Genomic DNA, 22,266 nt, shown 5'->3' on the forward strand with positions numbered 1-22,266 from the left:
TTTTTCTTTTTTTAATAAGGAGACCTAAGAAGATATGGCATAGGAATACTTGAATGTTCCTATAGGAATATAGGAATGTTTTCTCCTAGAAAAATGGAATTTGGTATTTTCACCCAGCATGCATGCATTCAGTAATATACTCATTTATCAAGAGAATATTTTCTCATTCTCCCCAAGTACCTATCACCAGATTGTAAAAGGTCATTGTACTTAACTGCTCCTGGAGTCTTCCTGGAATTTAGATGGCCTCTGTTGGGTTTCACGTTGCACTTATCAATATTTTAGCATTGGGATAAAAATAAAAACAAAGGCTCTCATCTTACAGTGTGAGAACATGGGTCATGTGTGCTAAGTCATGAAGGTAAGATGAGTAAACAGAACCCTGTGGGGTAACAAGTTTGAAAAAGTTTTCCAAGTGGGCTGGAGCCTCCCTCTTGCAGAACTATGCCAATTTCGGCATAGTTGCTTCTAAGGAGGGAAATGCATTTTTGCTTTTCAAAGGTGGTTGTGTAAGCTTTAATTACCTAATCCAAACACAGAAGCATTTTACAAGCAGCTTTACCTCTTAGTAGCCAGTGTTATTGTTGTTAGGTGCTGTGCAGTTGATTTTTGACTCATGACAAACCAATGTGATAAAATAGAACTGCCCCATGGGGTTTCCTAAGCTGTTACCATGTTTATGGGAAAATCATCAGGTCTTTCTCCCACAGAGCCACTGTCAGTCTTCTGGTTAACAGCTGAGTGTTTAACTTTTGAGCCACCAGGGCTCCTTTTAGCAGCTATAACGGCAAAATACAATGCACTGCTGTCAAGTCGGACCCGACTCATAGCAACCCCTCCTTGGGTTTCCAAGGCCTATGGAAGTACATTGCCCAGTCTTACTTCCGAGGAATGACTGGTAGGTTTGAACCACCAGTCTTCTGTTTAGCAGTCAAATGCCTTAGGCACTATGCCACCAGAGCAGAGCCCCCTTTAGTAGTCATAGTCAATTTTAATATATTACAGTATCTTTAGACTTGAGAAATCACTGTATGATAAATATGTTATATAACTCACCCATAAGGGTATGACAGATCCTCTTTTTTTTTTTTTTTTTTTTAAAGTATTGGGTACTGGAAATGGTATCCTTAAAGCCAGGGTTGGTTTAAATGGGTTTGGGTAATTTTTTTGAGTTGTGGCTTGAGTTTTGATTCTCCATTTGTAGAAGCTGTGTTTCATGTCTAGATCAACATTGTTAAAGTGGTTTCGTTTTCTGGGCTGTTTTTGTTTCATCCACAGTTCACTTTGGCTGATATGTGCTTTATTCAACCTGCATATTTATTTGTCAAGTGAATATTTATCCTTATTAAAGTTGAAGGGTCTTTTATTGATCATCTTTTTTTCTATTTATTTTAGTTTCCTTTCTTTAGAGAATTCAGAATTCAGGTGTTTTCTGGTCCTGAAATTATTAATAGTTAAATGTGTGTACACTGCCATTGAAATAGCTTAGAGCTCAAGGAAGCTCTTATAAATAGAGAGGGAAACCCTACTTCTTAAGAATGAAGCCTCTGCCATTCTTGTCTTTGAAATACATAAGGTTTTACTATTGAGTCGTATTAAGGAAATAATGCTATTAATTCTAAGTAGGTAGGATTTAGGAATGAAATTAGATTCAAACTATAGAGGAAAAAGGCCAGTACCCTTAGCTCAGGATTAAAATATTAAATTACACTTAGAATAAAATGATACTCTCCCCATGGTTACATTGCTTTTCACAATCTGGTCAATGTCTTGCTCTTCCTGCCTCCTGCCCCTTGAGGTAGCCCCACTGACTTTTTCTCTGTTCAACTTACCAAACTCTTTTCTGTGTCAAGGACCCTTGCCTTTGGCCTTGTTCTTTCCTCGGCTCAGAAAGGCCTTCCTCCTTTTACTTTGCTCCTCCTCTGCAGATCTTACCTAAGTGCCTGAGTCCTCTCCCCGACTACCTTACCTCAGATAGCCTCTTTCTATTCTTTCCATGACTCTGTTTATTTCCTTTTTTTAAACATTTAAGTGCATTTATTTCCATTAATTATTATTTTTACCCTACTAGAAGGTAAATTTTATTAAGAGAGGCATCAGTGTCTAATATAGTGCCTGGCATGTAGTATATTGCGACTAAATATTTGTTGGTCAAATAAGTTGTTTACTGGTTTGAAGAGGCCCTTTTTGTTCAAGGTGAGTTTATTGTGCTGGGCTAGAGGGATTTAAATATCCCTGACACCAAGAGCCAAGCCAGTCTGTTTTCCAGTGCTTTTACCCATGTTCGTCTTCACCCATTTCATTGTGATTTTATTGAGCCTTTAGAAAGCAACACTGGCTTTCCTCAGAGCAGAGAACTCAGGAGATCTCCCAGGGGGAATTGTGCTCACTGAGCCTTGTCTTTTCAGGCACTGAATTACTTCACTGTAGATGGTTTTTGAATGACAAGGAGGCTTGTTTTGGTCTTTGGTGAGCACACAGTACAATAATGGAGGTAGAATTATCCTGTTCTCTTCTCCCTGCCATTGTATCTGTTCAGAATATCCAGCCTCTGGATCTGCCTTCTGTCTCAGGGCTCTTGTCCTATCCTTAAACCAAACGCTGCTGCTCAGCTTCAAGTTGAAAAGGAAATTGTGCCAGTTTGGTTGCTATCTAAAAATCATTATCGTCACCATAATAGTTGTCACTTAAGGTGGAAGACCTGTAATACAAATTCGGTGAGTAATTAAATTAGTTTTGTGTTATTCTTTGGTGGTGCTCTAAATCTTGCTATTTATCTACCTTTAGGTTATCTATTTAAAGAAGACTCCAGAAGAAGCCTACAGACTACTCCTATCTGGCTCAAATCCCCCCTACCTTCCATTCAGGTATAACTGCTAGTGAGGCTTGGCCTATAGCCTTTGCTAGCAATCTCACTACTCTACAGTTGGATGATTGCGTTTTTTTAATTGTTTTAAGATTGTAACCATGTTAATTGGAATGAAATGAGATAATAGCTTTTATTATTTCATTTTGCAGGGTAGTTTTTCTATCTAGTAGGGATAAAATAGCTTTTCCCCTTTTTAGAATTATATTTTTCCTTGGCTCCTTTCTTTCTTTCTCTCTCTCAACAGTTTAAGCACAAAGAATGCCCTGTTTATGAGCTAACCTTGTCAAGATTTGTTAGATTTCAATGAGGTACAACATTCATTCATCCATTCATTCTTTTATTGCATGAGCACTGATGTCAGGGGTTGGGAATAATAGAATAAGATCCTCTAAGTACCTTCCAGGAGCTCATGTTTCGTGGGGACTCTAAGTCTACTGTTTAGCACACATCTGAGGAAGGCCATCTTTTATTAAAGTGTTGGAAGAGAGCATTTTGTAAGTAAGGAAGATCTTTTAAAATTGGGTTAAACTTGGCATATTTTAGTAGTACTGGGGAACATATATCAAAACTCCTTTATCCTAGCTTGTACCACTATAGTTTAAATAACTAAAAAGATAAAATTAGATGTCTGTTTCATGCCAAACACTCACACACAGAATTCTAGATGGATTAAAGACCCAAATGTGAGATGCAAAACTGTAAAATGTGAAAGAAAACAGAAGAGAAATTTTTTTATGGCATCTTGCTAGAGACAAGTCAATAAAAAGCACAAATAAGAAAAACTAAATGACCCAGTAGAAAAGAGGACATAGGATAGCAACAGGCAGTTCACAGGCAAGGAAACCCTGTGGCTGATAAAGACATGGGCAGATGCTCAGCCAAACCTGTCATCAGAGAACAAAGGAAAGCACAGCTAATCTCTGACTTACAACTGGGTTCTGTTCCAACGACTACTGTATTGTAAGACAGAAATCAAATACTTCATTTTTTTTCTCTTAGTTTTCATTATTATTGCCTTTTATTATCACTGTTTTTATAAATCTGATCTTTATTTGTCTTTGTGGGTTGGAGATATTACATGTAAACTTACAGATATATTTTGATACATATGTACATAAATATAGGCATATAATAAAAATTTACTCTGATGATAAAGAAGAGTTTGTAGGTCGCTGGGCTTGTGGGCTGAGGACCATGGTTGCAGGGGACATCAAGCTTAATTGGGACAACATCATATATAAAATAATGTTCTACATGTTACTTCTGTGAGTAATGACTGGGGTCTTAAAAGCTTGCAAGCAGCCATCTAAGTGGCAACTATTGGTCTTTCCTCCTCTGGAGCAAAGAAGAGTGAAGAAAATCAAAGACACATGGAAACAGTCCAGAGGACTGTGGATCATGAGAACCTCAACCTGCATGACCCAGAGACCAGAAGAACTAGATGGTTCCTGGCTACCAGTGCCAACCACTTAGAAAGGATCCAAACTGGAGATCCTGGATAGAGTGGGCAAAAAATGGGGAACAAAACTCAAAATTATGAAAAAGACTAGATTTACTGGCCTGATAGAGACTGGTTAAACCCCTGAGACTATGGCCCAGAGTTACCCTTTTGGCCTGGAATTGATCTCACTCCTGTGGCTTAACTCTTGGCCAAATAATAGGCCTACAAGCTACACCAGGGAGATGCACTCCTTAGAACAATCAGCCATGGGAAGTCAGAAGGGCTGCATTTGCACAGGGGTAAATGTAGGGAGATAGGAATTCATAGGCAAGAAGGACACAGGGAAAGGGTAAACCATAGGGAGAAAGTGGGAAGTGAGAAGTTATGCCTTGTGGAATGTAACCAGTGTCACAAAACAAAATGTGCATGAACTGTTGAATGTAAAATGACTACTTTGTAAAATTTCACCGAAATCATAATAAAAAGTTAAAAAAACAAAACAACTCTACTCATGGAAGGTTCTAGATCATCTGGATTATCCCTGGGAAGGGGATGGAGTGCCTAAGGCATTTGACTGCTAACCCGAAGGCTGGCAGTTCAAACCCACCAGCCACTCCTCTGAAGGAAGATTGGCCAGTCTGCTTCCATAGTGATACTGCCTCGGAAACTCAAGGAGGAGTCGCTATGAGTTGGGTCTGACTCGATGGCAGTGAGGTTTTTTTTTGTTTATATGGTCCTTTTCTTGTTCTCTTCATATATTTCATGGTTACGTCTTGCTGCTTCTTGAATCTGCCTGTTGACTTTAGCAAAATGATCAGCTTTTGAGGCCGTGTTTTCAAGCAACTGAACTCCTAATTTAGTTTAGAAAACTTAATCTATACAGCAGTATTTTGAACAGTAAATCATAAAATTGAACATGTATGAATGAATATCTGAGATTAACATCAGCAAATTACATGTTGCAAATTGTATGTAGTACATATTGCTAACAATAAGATAAGACCAAAAACAAAAAAAGCACAGTCGTAAATGAAGTTCATTGTAACTTGAATATATCGTAAGTTAGGGACTACCTGTAAAACCACAATGATATACCATTTCATACCTGTCAATCAACAAACACTAATAAGCCTGATAACACCAAATGTGAGCAAGAATGTAGAGGAACAGGAACTCTTATACATAGCTAGTGGTTGGGTAAATTTCTATAGCCACTTTGGAGAACAATTTGGCAATTCCTACAAAAGTTCAAATTGCTCATACTCTATAAAATTCCACTTGTAGGTGATACCTTACAGGTATTCTTAAACATGTTCCCATGTTTAAGAATGTCCACTGAGTATTATTTACAATAGCAAAAATTGCCCCCCAAAATAGTTTCAGATTGGGGAAGTGGATAAACATTGGTTATTCATACAATGAAGTATTAAACAAAAATTAAGGTGATTGAACTAGATTTACATAGATCAATGTGTAATATACCGATCAAAATATACTATCCAGTGGAAAAGAAAAAAACCAAGTAACAGAAGGATATACTCATGATAATAACAAGTATGTGAATTTTTGTAAATGCACAAATATAAGATCATACTTTTCTCATAAATATACATAGGATAGCGTTCACCTGTGAGGAGGAAGGAATGCATATGGGAAGAAATATGCTTTACTTGTGTCTGAAAGGTGGTCTTTCTTTTGTCTTTTTTTTTAAGATAAATTGAAATCAAATATGATAAGCCACTAATACCTATCTACAATTTGGTGGAGGGTATAGAGGTTTCAATTGTGCTTTATTTTGTACTTTTCTGGGTGGTGGAAATATTCCACAGTTTTTTTTACGCAAGAAAACAAAACAAACCCACGAAACTACTGAGTAAAAAAACAAAACAAAACTCCTACAACAGCCATCTCTGAATGAATTTCAAATGACTTCTAATATTTTTGCCTTTTTGCTTATTATTTGTATGTAGGCAGTTCCTGAATTATGAACAAGTTCTATTCCTAAGTGTGTCTTTTAAGTCAAATTTGTACATAAATCAGAGCAGTTAGCTACAATTTGTATCTCACATTATTTACTCAAATGTTTGTCTTAGTATATAGTATATAGTAGATTTTTCTATGAATAAAAAGCAGTAGAGAATCACTTCCAGACACACTAACACATCTTCAACATAATAATACAGTATTAGTAGTAATGTATTGATGTACTCCCACATGTTTATTATTATTAACTATTATATGCACCTTGAATTTTTAGTAGGCTTTGGGATTGCATATAAATTGGACATTCATAACCTAGGGGACTGCTTGTAATAAAATGTTATATAATTCCTAACTAACAACAGTGAAAAAATGGGAAGGATTGCCCAGGCCTCTCTACTTGTCTGTCTCGCTCTTTTGTGAGCTCATAGAGGGCGGGCCCTGTGCCTTGTTTACTATAATATCTTGTACCTTACACTTAAATGTGTTTTAGTGGGTATTTGAATGAATCAATTAAAACTAAATCCCTTAAGATTTTCTTCCTCATTTTCTGAGACCACAGGAAGGACATTCTAAAAACTGTATTGCCATTGAGTCAATCCTGACTTCTGTCAGCCTACAGGACAGAGTAGAACTGTTCCATACGGTTTCCAAGGCTGTAAATCTTTATTTACAGAAGCAGATTGCCTCATTTTTCTCCTGCAGAGCAAATGTAGCATTCAAACCACCAATATTTTGGTTAGCACCTGAACTCTTTAGTCACTATGTTACCAGAGCTCTTTAGGAGGGACATTGTTTGTTGTTGTTGTTATGTGCCATCGAGTTGGCCTGGACACATAGCGGCCCCTCCTTGGGTTTCGAGGCAGTATCACTACGGAGGTAGATTGCCCAGTCTTCCTTCCAAGGAGTGGTTGGTGGGTTTGAACTGCCAGTCTTCTGGTTAGCAGCCAAATGCCTTAGGCACTATGCTACCAGAGCTCCCAGATAATGTATAGGAGATTTTTAATGGTGAAGGTAATGGTATTAATCACTCTACCTAAATCCTTAGCAAAGTGGTTAACAGTATATATCTTGGAGGCAAAGACACTAGGTATGAAGCCTTATTTTGCTTCTTACTATCTGTATAACCTTGGGCAAGTTACTCATGCTCTCTGAGCCTTAGTTTTCTTATCTGTAACATAACTTCAATATACCTTTCAAATATATGCATCAACCACTATTGCCAAAGATAAAAAAACTGAAGATTTTTACCAACTTTTTCTTTTGTGTGATCCCATTTATGTGAAATAACTAAAATAGGAAAATTCAGAGAGACAGAAAAGAGATTGGTAGTTTTCAGAGGCTAAGAGGAGGATGGAATGGGGAATTACTGATTTATGGGTGTGAGGTTTCTTTTGGGGGTGGTAAAAAAGTTCTCAAACTCGATAGAGATGGTGTTTCACAACATGGAAATACACTGAATGCCACTGAATTGTCCACTTTAGTTTCTTAAATATTTTTTTTTTTTTGATGAAAATACACACAACAAAGAATATACCAATTCCACAATTTCTACATGTATAATTCAGTGACATTGATTACATTCTTCTTCTCCCCCCGTTTCTTCTTTTAACTTTTCATTGTGATTTAAGTGAAAGTTTACAGACCTAATTGGGTTTCCATTCAACTATTCATACACATTTTATTTTGTGACATTGAATACAGCCCCTACAGTATAACAACGCTCTTCCGACTTCCTCCCTGTGGTTACCATTACCATTTGTCCTTCTTTCCTAGTTGCTTCTTGCCTCCTGAGCTTTATTATCCCTGGGCAAATGCTGCCCTTTTGATCTCATATGGTTGATTGTTCTGAGGAGTGCATACCTCCGTGGTGTTACTGTTCACCCCATAGCCTTATCTATTGTTTAGCTAAAAGTTGAAAGATTTTTACCAAGTATTGCAGTCTGAAATTAATCAGACATGAAGATGCATTGATAATTACTGATAATTGGAATGTGAAAGTTGAAAACAAAGAAGGATCACTAGTTGGGAAATAGGGCCTTGGTTGTAGAAACTGTGCTGGAGATCGCATGAGAGAATTTTGCAATGAGCTATTCATTGGAAATTTTTTTTTTTCAGCAACATGTATGTCTACTATAAAGGTAGACCTTGACATATGGAATATACTGGAATCAAATTGACTGCATCTGTGCAAACAGGATGGAGAAGCTCGATATCATTAGTCAGAAAGCCCAGGGACCACTACAGAACAAACAGTTGTTCATATGCAAATTCAAGTTGAAGCTGAAGAAAATTAAAACAAGTTCACAAGAGCCACAATATGACTTTGAATACATCCCATCTGAATTTAGAGACAATCTCAAGAATATATTTGATGCACTGAACACTAAGGACTAAAGACCAGATGAATTGTGGAATGATGTCAAGAATATCATACATAAAGAAAGTAAAGGTCTTTAAAAAGACAAGGAAGAAAGAAAAGATCAAAATAGATGTTATAAGAGACTCTGAAACTTGCTTTTGAACAAAGAGTAGCTAAAGCAAATAGAAGAAATGACAAGATAAATGAGCTGAACAGTAGATTTCAAAGAGCAGCTTGAGAAGACAATTATTATAATGAAATGTGCAAAGTTCTGGAGTTAGAAAACTAAAAGAGAAGAACACGCTCTGCATTTCCCAAGCTGAAAGAACTGAAGGAAAAAAAGTTCAAGCTTTTTAGTTGCAATATTGAAAGAGTCTCTGGACAAAATATTAAATGATGCAGGAAACATCAGAAGAAGATGGAAGGAATACACAGAGTCAATGTTCCAAAAAAATTGGTCGATGTTCAACTATTTCAGGAGTTGGCATATGATCAAGAACCAATGGTATTGAAGGAAGAAGGCAAAGTACACTGAAGGATTTGGTGAAGAACAAGGCTCCAGGAATTAACAGAATACCCACTGAAATGTTTCAGCAAACAGATGCTGCAGTGGAGACACTTATCTGTGCCAAGTGATTTGGAAGACAGCTACCTGGCCAACTGACTGGAAGAGATCTATATTTGTACCCATTTAAGAAAGGTGATGCAACAGAATGTGGAAATTATTGAACATATCATTAATATCACACACAAATAAAGTTTTGCTGAATATAATTCAGAAAGAGTTGTAGCAGTATGTTGCCAGGGAACTTCCAGAAATGCAAGCTGGATTCAGAAGAGGACATGGAATGAGTTATATCATGAGTTATATCATTGCTTGTGTCAGATGGATCTTGTCTGAAAGTAAAGAATACCAGAAAGATGTTTACTTGTTATGCAAAAGCATTCAACTGTGTCAACTGTGTCATAACACATTACAGATAACTTTGAGAAGAAAGGGAATGCCAGAACACTTAATTGTGCTCAGGAGAAAAGATTTCAAAGGGCAGGTGGACAAGACAAAATAAATATTACAATGAAAGGTGCCAAGACCTGGACTTAGAAAACTGAAAGGGAAGAACACTCTGGGCATTTTTCAAACTGAAGGAAATGAAGAAAAATTCAAGCCTTGAGTTGCAGTTGAAGGATTCTGTGAGGAAAATACTGAACAACACAGGAAGCATCAGATGATGGAAGGAATATACAGAGACACTGTACCAAAAATAATTGGTCTGTATCCAGCCATTTCAGGAGGCAACATGATCAAGAACTGATGCTATTGAAGGAAGAAGTCCAAGCTGCATGAAGGAATTGGTGAAAAACAAGGCTTCAGGAATTGATGGAATACTCATTGCGATGTTTTAACAAAGAGATGCAATGCTAGAAACCCTCACTTGTTTATGCCGAGAAATTTGGAAAACAGCTAACTGTCCAGCTGACTGTCAGAGATCCGTATTTGTGCCCATTCCAAAGAGAAGTGATACAATAGAACATGGCAATTATCGAACAGTATCATTAATACCACATGCAGGTAAAATTTTGCTAAGAATGATTTAAAAATGGTTACACCAGTACATCGACAGGGAACAGCAAGAAATTCAAGCCAGATTCAGGAGAGACTGTGGAACTAGGGATATCATTGTTTATATCAAATAGATCTTGGCTGAAAGCAGAGAAGACCAGAAGGATGTTTACCTTTGTTTTATTGACTGTGCAAAGGCATTCAACTATGTGGATTATAACCAGCTATGGGTAACATAAAAATGGGAATTCAAGAATACTTAATTGTGCTCATGCAGAACCTGTACATAAATCAGGAGGCAGTCATTTGAACAAAACAAGGGGAGACTGAATGGTTTAAAATTAGGAGAGGTATGTGCCAGGGTTGTATCCTTTTCCCAAAATTTATTCAGTGTGTATGCTGAGCAAGAAATCTGAGAAGCTAGACTATATGAAGAAGAAGGACAAGGCATCAGGATTGGAGGAACACTCATTAACAACCTGTGATATGCAGATGACACGATCTTGCTTGCTGAAAGTGAAGCACTTAGTAATGGAATGGAGATCAGAGACTACAATCTTCATTGTGGATTACCCTTCAACATAAAACAAAAATCCTCACAACTGGGCCAGTAAGCAATATTATGATAAATAATGAAAAGTTTAGAGTTGTCAAGGATTTCATTTTACTTCAATCCACAAACAACATCCATAGAAGCAGCAGTCAAGACATCAAGTGATTATTGGGCAAATCTGCTGCAAAGACTTCTTTAAAGTGTTAAAAAGCAAAGATGTCTCTTTGAGGGCTATGGTGCACCTGAGCTAAGCTGTGGTGTTTTCAGTTGCCTCATAGCCATGGGAAAACTGGACAATGAATAGGGAAGACCAAAGAAAGGCCTTTGAATTGTGGTGTTGGTGAGGAATATTGAATATCCCACGGACTGCCAGAGAAAGAACAAATGTGTCTCGGAAGAAGTACAACCAGAATGCCCCTTAGAAGTGAGAATGGCAAGACTTTATCTCACGTACTTTGGACATGTTCTCAGGAGGGATTAGTCCCTGTAGAGGAACATCATCCTTGGTGTAGTAGAGGGTCAGTGAAAAAGAGGAAGACTGTCAATTACATGGATCGACACAGTGGCTGCAACATCTACGAGGATGGCACAGAACTGGGCAGCATTTCATTCTGTTGTACGTAGGGCTGCTGTGAGTTGAAACCTTCTTGATGGCCTTAACAACAACAACAGCAGTGTACCTTTCAGGGCTTCCTTGAGGATTAAGTGAGACTATGCCTTTATCACTATACCAGGCACAGTGCATGGTTTTGTTTTTCTCAATATTATTATTATGAAGAAGAAAGATTATCGACATGGATATAAATTTGAATAGGAATTTCTTTTGATGATCTTACATCCTCATGGGGAATAGCAGATATATAGGCACATACTTTTCTGTAGAAAATTAAATTATATCAAAAGAAAAGATCAGACAGAGTTTGGAAAACATCAGAGCTTTTCAAACTGTTTTACGTTTTTAAAGATGAGCAAGGTCTGGCAGAAGATAGAATTCTTGCCTTCCATGTGGGAGACTGGATTCAATTCCCTGACACTTCCCAGTCACTACTTTTCTGTCACTGGTGTGTTGCATGTTGCTATGATGCTGAACAGGTTTCCGTGGAGCTTCCAGACTAAAATGGACTAGGAAGAAAGGCCTGGTGATCTACCTCTGAAAATCAGCCAAGGGGCATGCTATGCATCACAGTGGTTCGATTTTGTTGTGCCTGGGACCACCATGAGTTAGGGGCAGACTCAGTGGTGGCTAACAACAATAGCAACAAAGGTCTGGCAGGTAGAGAATAGAGGAGAAAATATTATACACAGGGCTTGCACAAAGAAAATTCTGGAAGTGCATGTTGAGTCTGAGGCAACTTGAGAAGTCCTCTGTGGTAGGAGCACAGCATCTGTGGTGGGACAGTGGGCACCAACTGAAAGGGATTCTGGTATGCTTTTCCTGCAGATGATGAGGGAGCATTAAATTTGTTTTTTAAAATCAGAAAACTTGGATTTTTTTTTTTGGTAAATTTTATTTTGAACCACCCTCCAAACCCAACCCCACTGCCATCTTATCTATCCTGATTGTTAAGTGACCCTATAGGACAGAGTAGAACTGCCCTGTCCCATAGATTTTCCAAGGCTGTAAACCTTTCAAAGACTGCCAAATCTTTCTCCTGTGGAGTAGCTGGCGGGTTAGAACCTACAACCTTTGGGTTAGCAGCTGAGCTCTTTAGCCACTGTGCTACCAGAGCTCCCTGAAAACATAGGCACCTGCAAATTGTAATGCTGTAACACTTGTAAAACTGTAATGCAAGTTAGTAGAGCCAGTGGAAAAGTAGCCCTTTAAACATTTCTAAGTGGAAAATGTATATTAATTTTTATGCTTCTGACCTTTTCCACTTAGAATGGAAGTCAAGGGAATTGTACTCTGTGTTGCTAGCCAGATAAGTCCTGCTATCCTTAATTGTCAATTTAAACGAAGATATTGAAGGCATAAGGAGATAATACATTTTTATGATGAGCATCATTGTATTTTTGCTTATATATTTATAGAGTTGTTTCCTGAGAACTAAAATTTTAAAATAATTGAGGAGGCCAGAACAGATGAAAATGATTTCTACCTTATAAATTTGACTGCTAACCAGAAGACTGGTGGTTCAAACCCACCAGCCACTCTTCGGAAGGAAGATTGGGCAAGCTACTTCCATAGTGATACTGCCTTGGAAACCCAAAAAGGGGTCGCTAGGAGTCGGATCTGACTCCATGGCAGTGAGTTTGATTTTTTTTAACATATAATTAAAATCATAATTATAGTCGTAGGCTAATTTTCCAAACTGCTTTTATTTAAATATATGAAAATATAAATACGTTGTTGTTGTTAAGTGCCTGTGAGTCTGTTCCAACTCATAGCAACCCCGTTTACAACAGAACCAAACTGCCCAGTTCTGCACCGTCCTTACAGTCATTGCTATGTTTGAGCCCATTGTTGCAGCCAGTGTGTCAGTCCATCTTGTTGAATGGCTTCCTCTTTTTTGTTGACTATCTACTACGCCAAGCATGATGTCCTTCTCCAGGGACTGGTCCCTCCTGGGAATGTGTTCAAAAATTTCAAAACTATGAGAAGTAAAGACTCTCCCTCCCTTGTTCCTTAACTGCTTATTCTTTTCAAGATAAATGTTGTTACTAGTTTATTCCATATCCTTCTAGAGTTTATTATGCACATGACAGCAAATAAAAATATACATCTTATTTTTCCCATTTTTTATCAAAACATGTCACATACTACATGTACTACTTGGCACCTTACTTTTTCTCACTTAACATTTTCTTGGCTATCTTTTCTTATCAGTTCATTGAGCACTTCTTTCCTCATTCTTCTATATAGCTATATAATGGACAAGAATGCATTTAACCAGTCTGTTGCAGATAGACATTTAGGTTGTTTCCTATAATTTTATTGGTTGCTTCTTTTATTCATGTGTTCTCAAAAGTGTTTTAGAAGAAACTGAGCCAATACTCAAGAGCAAATTGTATCACTATTGTTAGACATAAGGTGAGTTAATTATCTATATAAAAACCAACCAGTTACTTTTAGGTTGATTGCTACTCGTGGGGACCCCATGTGCTTCATAGTTTTTTTTTTTTTTTTTCTGTTGTTGAGAATATACACAGCAAAACCTATACCAATTCAACAGTTTCTATATGTACAATTTAGTGACATTGATCATATTCTTTAAGTTGTACGGCCATTCTCACCCTCCTTTTTTTTTGAGTTGTTCCTCCTTCATTAACAAACTCGCTGCCCCCTTAGCTTCCTATCTAATCTTTTAAGTTGCTGTTGTCCATAGAGGTTTCAGTGGTGGATTTTTTTTTTAGAAGTTGGTCACCAGGCCTTTCTTCTGAAGTGCCTCTGGGTAGACCTTTTGTTAACATCCAAGTATTTGTACCACTCAGGGCCTCTGTTTATGTGAAGATACTCACTATAAAACTTGTGCTTTATTGATTATACAAAAGCACTTGACTGGATCATAACAAATTATGGGTAACATTGAGAAGAATGGGAATTCCAGAACACTTAATTATACTCATGAGGAACCTGTACACAGACCAGGAGGCTGTCATTTGAACAGAACAAGGGGATACTGCATGGTTTAAAATCAGGAAGAGAGTGCGTCATGGTTATGTCCTTTCTCCATACTTATTCAATTTGTATGCTGAACAAATAATCCGAGAAACTGGACTATATGAAGAAGAGCATGGCATCAGGATTGGAGGAAGACTCATTAACAACCTGCAATATGCAGATGACACATCTTTGCTTGCTGAAAATGAGGATGACTTGAAGCACTTACTGATGATTAAAGACTGCAGTCTGCAGCATGGATTACATCTCAACATAAAATGAAAATCCTTACAACTGGGCCAATAAGCAGCATCATGATATATGGAGAAAAGACTGAAGTTGTCAAAGATTTCATATTACTAGTTTCCATAATCAACACCAATGGAAGCAGCAGTCAAGACATCAGATGACTAATTGCTCTGGGCAAATCTGCTGCAAAAGACCTCTTTCAAGTCTTAAGAGCAAAGATGTCTCTTTGAAGATTAAGGTGTGCCAAACCCAAGCCATAGTATTTTCAGTCACCTCATATGCATGTGAGAGCTGGACAGTAAATAAACAAGACTGAAGAAGAGTTAATGCTTTTGAGTTGTGGTGTTGGTAAAGGATACTGAAAGTACCATGGGCTGCCAGAAAAACTAACAAATCTGTCCTGGAAGAAGTGCAGCCGGAATGCTCCTTGGAAGAAGAATCGCCAGACTTCGTCTCACCTGTTTTGGTCATGTTGTCAGAAGGGACCATTCCCTGGAGAAGGATATCATGCTTGGCAAAGTGGAAGGTCAATGAAGAAAGGGGAAATCCCTCAATGAGATGGATTGACAGAGTGGCTTCAATGATGGGCTCAGGTATAGCAAAGATTGTGAGGCTGGCACAGGACTGGGCAGTGTTTCGTTCTGTTATCCATAGGGTTGCTATGAGTAGGAGATGACTCGACAGCACATAACAATGCAACAACTCATATAAAAAAAAGAGTATTGAACACAAATATGAGGAATTTGTTTTTTGGTTTATGCACCCAATTCCTATTAAATGTTTGCCATTGAATGTACCTCTTCTGGTTCTGTTTTTCTGGTAAGACGGTTTTACCACTAAGCTGCATTTCTAAATCCAGATTCTTCATAAGCCATACATTTGAAGCAGAAAATGTCAGTAGTGTATTTATAATTTTGTAAAGAATTTAGTTGAGAGAATACTACTAGTTTTCTAGCGTTTGACTAGAGAAACTTTTGTGATCTTTTACTTAATACTAAGATAAGATGTGAGTTGTTTTTTGCCTATGTAGCTCAGGCAGACTGGGCGAGTGGCCTATTATCAGGATTTATCCTCATAGTACCTCTAGTCAGTCATTACTGCCTTGGCCCTCATTATTATCTGGATTCTCTCTTCTCTCAGATCTTCACTCCACTTTTTGACACTTTTATTTTCATTGTCCAGATTTTTTTTTTTCTTCTTCATTGCTATGTTAACACTTTTATTTAAAAAACAAGAAGCCTTAAAGGCAATTCCATTTAAATGTAATTGTTTTATTGCTTCAGTTTTTAAAAGATGAAGTCCATATTGAAGTCTTATTGAAGGATGTTTGCTATCTTCATATGGACTCTTCACTGAAATGCCTATGTTCTTACTGATATTAAATATTTTTGGTGTCTTTCTAATAAATAGGAGTTCTGGTGGCATAGTGCCTAGGGCATTTGACTGTTAACCAGAAGACCCACCAGCCACTCCTCAGAAGGAAGGTTGGGCAATCTACTTCTGTAGACATACTGCCTCGGAAACCCAAGGAGGGGTTGCTATGAGTTGGGGCTGACTCGACGGCAGTGAGTTTTTTTTTTTCCCCCTAATAAATAAGGAACTCTGGTAGTGTAGAGTTAAGGCATTTGGCTGCTACCCAAAGGTTGGGGGTTTGAACCCACCAGCCGATCCGTGGAAGAAAGTTGAGGCAGTCTGCTTCCTTAAAGATTTAAGCCTCGGAAACCCAATGAGGGTCACTATGAGTTGGAATTGAGTCAATGTCAGTGAGTTTGGGTTTCTTTTTGGGTTCTAATAAATACATTTAAAAGGTCCCTTGAGTTTAAATAGTGCTGTCCCTTAAGATTATTCATTTGTTGTTGTTATGTGTTGTTGAGTTGGCCCCGACTCATAGCGACTCCTCCTTGGGTTTCTGAAGCAATATCACTACGGAAGTAGATTGCCTAACCTTCCTTCCAAGATTATTCATTTAGCAAACAAGTTATTTCATCTGTCACTTCTACAAAGCCTTTCATCATTTTCCTAGAGAGGAATGGCAGGCCCTTTGCCTAAAATTTCCTATTATATTTTGTGCATTATACTTTGTTCATGCTACAAACATGGTTAAAAGAAATGTCTTATAATTATTTGTTTGCATGGTTCTGCACCAAATTATAAACCTCTTGAAGAGGGCAAGAATTGCTTTCTTTTCCTATTTGCGTCCCCAGGGAATAAGTACCTTACTCCATTTATTGCTTTCTCTGAGTTACTCACAGTGATAGTCCCCTGGCTCTAAAGAGTGTTAGGGCATCCTGGTACCTGCTCCAGACAAACTCCCTTTATGGTTTGTTAATGTATAAACCAAAAGATCTGAACTCACTGCCATCAAGTCATTCTGACTATAAAGCAATTATAGTGCAATTTACTAGAGTTAGGAGATAGGTGTTATCAGAATACTGAAGAAGGAGATTTACCCTGGAGGTGGGGATTGGAGAAGGTATTAGGTTTAGGCCTCATAGAATGCCTTTGATGGTAAGGTGAAATACAATCTGGAGAATAACAATCCAGATGCTGGTTTTAGGTGCTGTAATTTTTCATTCATATGATATTTTTCTTTTATAATAGTAGGTTAGGTAGGCTGCTATACGATTGCTATGTAGGTATGTTATTATAACTTAAGGACTGATTGAGTTTTCATATTTGGATTTAAGTTTTTAGTTATAATTTTCTATTGATCTAGTGAAAATAATTCACTTTTTTAAAATGAGGCAAATTAATTTTTTTTTTTTTTTTTAAATTCATTTTACCTCCTATTATTGAGATAACCATTGCTTTTGAGTGTGTGTCAGAGTAGATCTGGGTTCCATAGGTTTTGGCTGACTTTGCAGAAGTAGATAGCCAGGATTTTCTTCTGAGGGGCCTCTTCATGGATTCAAATCTCTAGTCTTTCATTTAGCAGCTGAGTACATTAACCGTTTATACCCCCCAGAGAGTCCCATTGTTGAGATTATATTAAGTATAGTTGACTTTAGAGAAGGTTGTATTTCAAGGCTTGATGTGACATTCAGGAAGTGTTGTTACTGTGACATTTGCAATCAGTCTTAGGGTATTCTGTTAAACTGGTAAACAAGCTGTGCCAAAACTACTCTCTTATATCTAAGAATAGCCAGTATGTGTGTATCAAGAGTGACTTGAGCTGAAAACTAGGGGAAAATGGTGCTTTCAGCTATGTTAGTTATTTACCTTGAATTCATCCATCTTCAGTGTTGGCTTGGCAGTTGGCCTTCAAGGGAACAAGGGGCTGTTCAGTTCTGGGATCAGAGTGAGCAGACTTGAATTGGCAAGCTTCATGTGATTTTTTTTTTTTTTTTTTAAGATTTCTCTCCTTTTCAGTGTACTGTTGGTGAATATTCTACATAATTATATTAATTGGCAGCTTTGCCAAGGTACCAAGAGGCAACTAACCCTTCATGGAATCCCAGCTTGTTTTCTTGACAATCAATGGCAGTGGTTTTCAAATCTGTGTTCTTGGTGTTCATAAAACAGTGTTTATGAAAGCTTAAAGTCTCAATGAAACATCAAGAAGGTAGCTAATCTAAATTGCACAACTCTTCTTTTAGTTATCTTTTATGCTTTTTTATTCACTTTAACCCTAGTTTTTCATTGGCTAATATTTATCAGATTGGTAAGTTTCTTAGATATTGGTGATGACTCACAAATCTACTAAAAAATAATTTCTCTGGGACATAGAAAAATGAACAGAGAATAAAACTTTGCAGACAACAAATAATCCCCAGGAACCTGGTTTTGAAGACATGACATTAAAAATAATGACTAGGTATGGAGATGAGGTGTATGGTAGGGGGTAGAGCTAACATCCTGTGGATAAACCTGGTTGAATGTTGAATGTCCTATCTGCAGTCTTTAGGGGTGTGTGTGTGTGAATCTCTTACTTATAGGCACTGCTTTTTAGCTTGGAGAAAGTTTAGAACTTACAGGTCAGTGTTTCCCGAAGTTATGTTGGTCCTCAAACTTGACTGCACAAGTGGGAGGTTTTTGAAAATATTGATGCCTGGGTTCCCTCCTCTCCCAAGAATTCTAGGGTAATTGGTCTGGGGTAAAGCCTCGGCATCTGGATTTTTTGGAACTTCCCACATGATTCAAATATGTGGCCAAGATTGAGCTCTACTGCTGTATAAGATGTACCATTGGGTGGGGGGATTCAGTGGTGGATGAAATAAGTTCAGAGCTTTCCTTGGAGATTTACACATTCCAATTCTAATGATTCCAAATGGTTCTGAGTAAAAAAGTAACTTGTTTAACTCAGAATTTTCCAAAGTACTTCATTCAGAAATATCCCCTCCTTCACTCCTACCCCATTTCTATTAATATGCAGCAGAATTAGTGTTCTGAGACACTTATATGTACGTTTCTTGGTCCACATCCCTGTGGAACAAAACAAGGTCTCTTGGTGTTTGAATGATATGCTGCCATTTGTGGAACTGTTTTTGTGCTGTTTCCTGAGAGTGTGGGATAGATCACTTTTCATATTGTTGTATTTTATCTAATGTGAACAGGAATGTGCAAGTTTTCTCTTAGAGCAGGTATGAGGCCAGAAAAATCTTCCTTAAACAGAGTATACATGAACCTCCCATTGGTAATCCTTTAATAATATTTATCATTAAAATGAGTCTGTACTGTTTGTATTAAGGGAGGTATTTGTTGTGTTTTGAGGATGACCCTAGTGATATTCCTGTCGCTGAGCTATGTCTTAAATGTGGCTGAGTCTTATTTAATGGGAAATCTCAAAAGCAGTTACAGAGCTCTTCTGGGCATGCTAGAACTTGTAGGTCTCTTAACAAAGGCTTAAAGGGGTCAACCACTTAGAACTTGGCATCAGGCTACCTTCTTTTTTCTAAAGCAAAGTAAACATGTGCTGCTAAATGTAATTATAGAATATATCTCTTTACATGAAATGTTGAGCCAGGTATTTATTAACTTAAATATGGTATTGTGATTTCCATCAAAGTTTATTTAATAATTAACTTTGTACTTCAAAGGGAAAGTTCTCCTTACCATCTCTCTCTCTCTCTCTCTATTTTAACATTTTATTTTACTTTAGGTGAAAGTTGACATAGAACATTCATTTTTTAATCAATAATTCATACACAGATTGTCTGTGACATTGATGCCAATCCCTGTTAATGTGTTGGCACTCTTTACTTTTCCTCCCAATGTTCCCCATTTCCATTCAACCAGTTTCCCTGTCCCTACCTTCTCATCTTTAGTTTTGGGCAAATGTTGCCCCTTTGGTCTCATCTAGTTGGTTGCTCTAAGGAGTACATTCTTCCCAGGTATTACTGTTTATTTTATAGGCCCATCTATTAATTGGATGAAAATTGGCCTCTAGGAGTGTCTTCAGTTTCAGGTTGTTGTATTGTTATTGTTAGGTGCTGTTGAGTATGTACAACAGAACACACAATAAAAACAATCAACTCTTTCTTTTCCCTATAGCTGGTAAAATATATGTCATGGATTTGTTCAGAGACTTAAACTAGAGTATATGTTGGAGAGTTGTGTGAAATATTTTATCTAGTTCCCAAGTATATATATGGTACTGTCTAGGGCTGAGCTGTCTAATATGGTAGCTACTAATTAAATGAGCTTTTGAGCATTTGAAATTTGGTTTGGCCAAATTGAGGTAGACTGTAAGTTTAAAATACAAATTGCTTTCAAAGATTGAGTACAAAATCTAGTAAAAAATGAATATAAACTATCTTATTAATAATTGTGTTGTTACATATTGAAATTACCATATTTTGCATATATTGCATTAAACAAACTATATTATTAAAATTAATCTCACTTGCTTATTTACTTTACTGTGGTTATGAGAAAATTTTAAATTACATATGTGGCGCTCATTTGTGGCTCACATTATATTTCCATTGGATGGTGACGGTCTACAGTATGATTTTAAAATTGTGTGTAGCTTGTGGTTAAAGATTGCTTTATATAGCTTTTGTTTTGATAGGTCAAGAGATCCCAGCTATTAGAGATGTTCAGCCATGAGTCAAATGACCTCCTGGTAATGATCATGTATTTGTTTCTTCATTCATTCATTCAATACCATCTAATATAATAATATTATAATACTGTGCCCAACATTGTACTAGACTCTCAGCATACAAACATAAAGAGCATATTCCTTATTCTTAAGAAATTCATGGTCTTGTGCAGGTTCTGCAGATGGGATTCAGTTCAGTGCTTGGAAGGTTACTTTGATGACTTTTTGAGATCCTTTCCAACCTTTTGCTCTCTAAATATGTACTTCTGCCTAACTCTGGTGCCACAGAGCCTAAGGATTTGACTGCTAACCAGAATGTTGGTGGTTCAAACCCACCTGCTGCTCTGCGGAAGGAAGATGGGCAGTCTACTTCCATAAAGATTTACCACCTCAGAAACCCGTTGAGTGTTGCTACGAGTTGGAATTGACTCAGCAGCCATGGGTTTGGTTTTGTTTTGGTTTAACTACTTGTTAAGGAGCTCTGGTGGTGTAGTGGTTAAGATATTTGACTGCTAACCAAAAGCTTGGTGGTTCAAACCCACCAGCGCTGCTCCATGAGAGAAAGATGAGACAGTCTGATTTACAGCCTTGGAAACCCAATGGAGGTCGCTATGAGTTGGAATTGACTTGGCGGCAGTGGGTTTGGTTTAGTTATGGTTTAACTACTTGTTAAGGAGCTCTGGTGGTATAGTGGTAAAATATTTGACTGCTAACCAAAAGCTTAGTGGTTCAAACCTATAAGCCGCTTGATGTGAGAAAGATGAGGCAGTCTGATTTACAGCCTTGGAAACCCAGTGGGGCTTGCTATGAGTTGGAATTTACTCGATGGCAGTGAGTTTGGTTTTGAGAGTTTATCTACTTGTTAAGGAACTCTGGTAGTGTAGTGGTTAAAGCATCTAGCTACTAACCAAAAGGTCAGTGGTTTGAACCCACCAGCTGCTCTGTGGGAGAAAGATGAGGCAATCTGCTTCTGTAAAGATTTACAGCCTTGAAAACCCTTTGGGGCAGTTCTACTCTGTCCCAAAGTAGTCACTGTGAGTTGGAAACAATTTGATGGCAGTGGGTTTTAACTACTTGTTACTCAGAGAATTTACAGAGAGAGATGGAATCAGGACATATGTAGATCATGATCATCCCTAATTCTTCTTATCCATTTTCCATTACTTCTTTTTATTCTTTAGTGTAGTATCCACATTATATATGCTGTACCTGTGTTCTTCATTCTTTCTTCATTTTGAACAACCTCGTAACAAATGTGCTCTCCATCTCTGGATTCATCTGCTCACTATTAGTGTTTACCAGTTGCTTTATTCTCAGTGATTTCTTAGATTCTTGATTGCAGGCAGTGGTGGGTTGGTGAACTGGCTAAGTGAAAAGTGTTTGCTGGTTTCTGTGGTTTAAATACTCCCATCACGGCTGATTTGGGCTCTCAGAATTTCTGTACGTTTAACGACCAAGTTAAGAAGAGCCTGTAAAAGCCAATTCTAAGACACCAGTGAATCAGCCATTTCTCTTAGTATCCAATAGTGGATGGTGATTCTAATTTTCCTAAATTTAGTGTTTTTTTTTCTTTTTACTGCTTTTCTGCAAAATAAATGCAAAAACAT

General features: G+C 37.5%; 1 protein-coding gene across 1 annotated transcript in view; it reads left to right on the forward strand.

The window, feature by feature from the left end:
- The window catches only part of CDC14A (cell division cycle 14A), a 195,085-nt gene that overhangs the window by 80,529 nt on the left and 92,290 nt on the right, over positions 1-22,266 (forward strand). Inside the window, exon 5 of the mRNA XM_007936102.2 lies at positions 2,788-2,867. Within this exon, the coding sequence (XP_007934293.1) occupies positions 2,788-2,867 (80 nt within the window). The remainder of the gene's footprint in view (positions 1-2,787; positions 2,868-22,266) is intronic.

Source organism: Orycteropus afer, unplaced genomic scaffold, assembly GCF_000298275.1.
Source record: "Orycteropus afer afer isolate SDZICR_OR568_19922 unplaced genomic scaffold, OryAfe1.0 scaffold00033, whole genome shotgun sequence".
Classification (NCBI taxonomy): Eukaryota; Metazoa; Chordata; class Mammalia; order Tubulidentata; family Orycteropodidae; genus Orycteropus; species Orycteropus afer.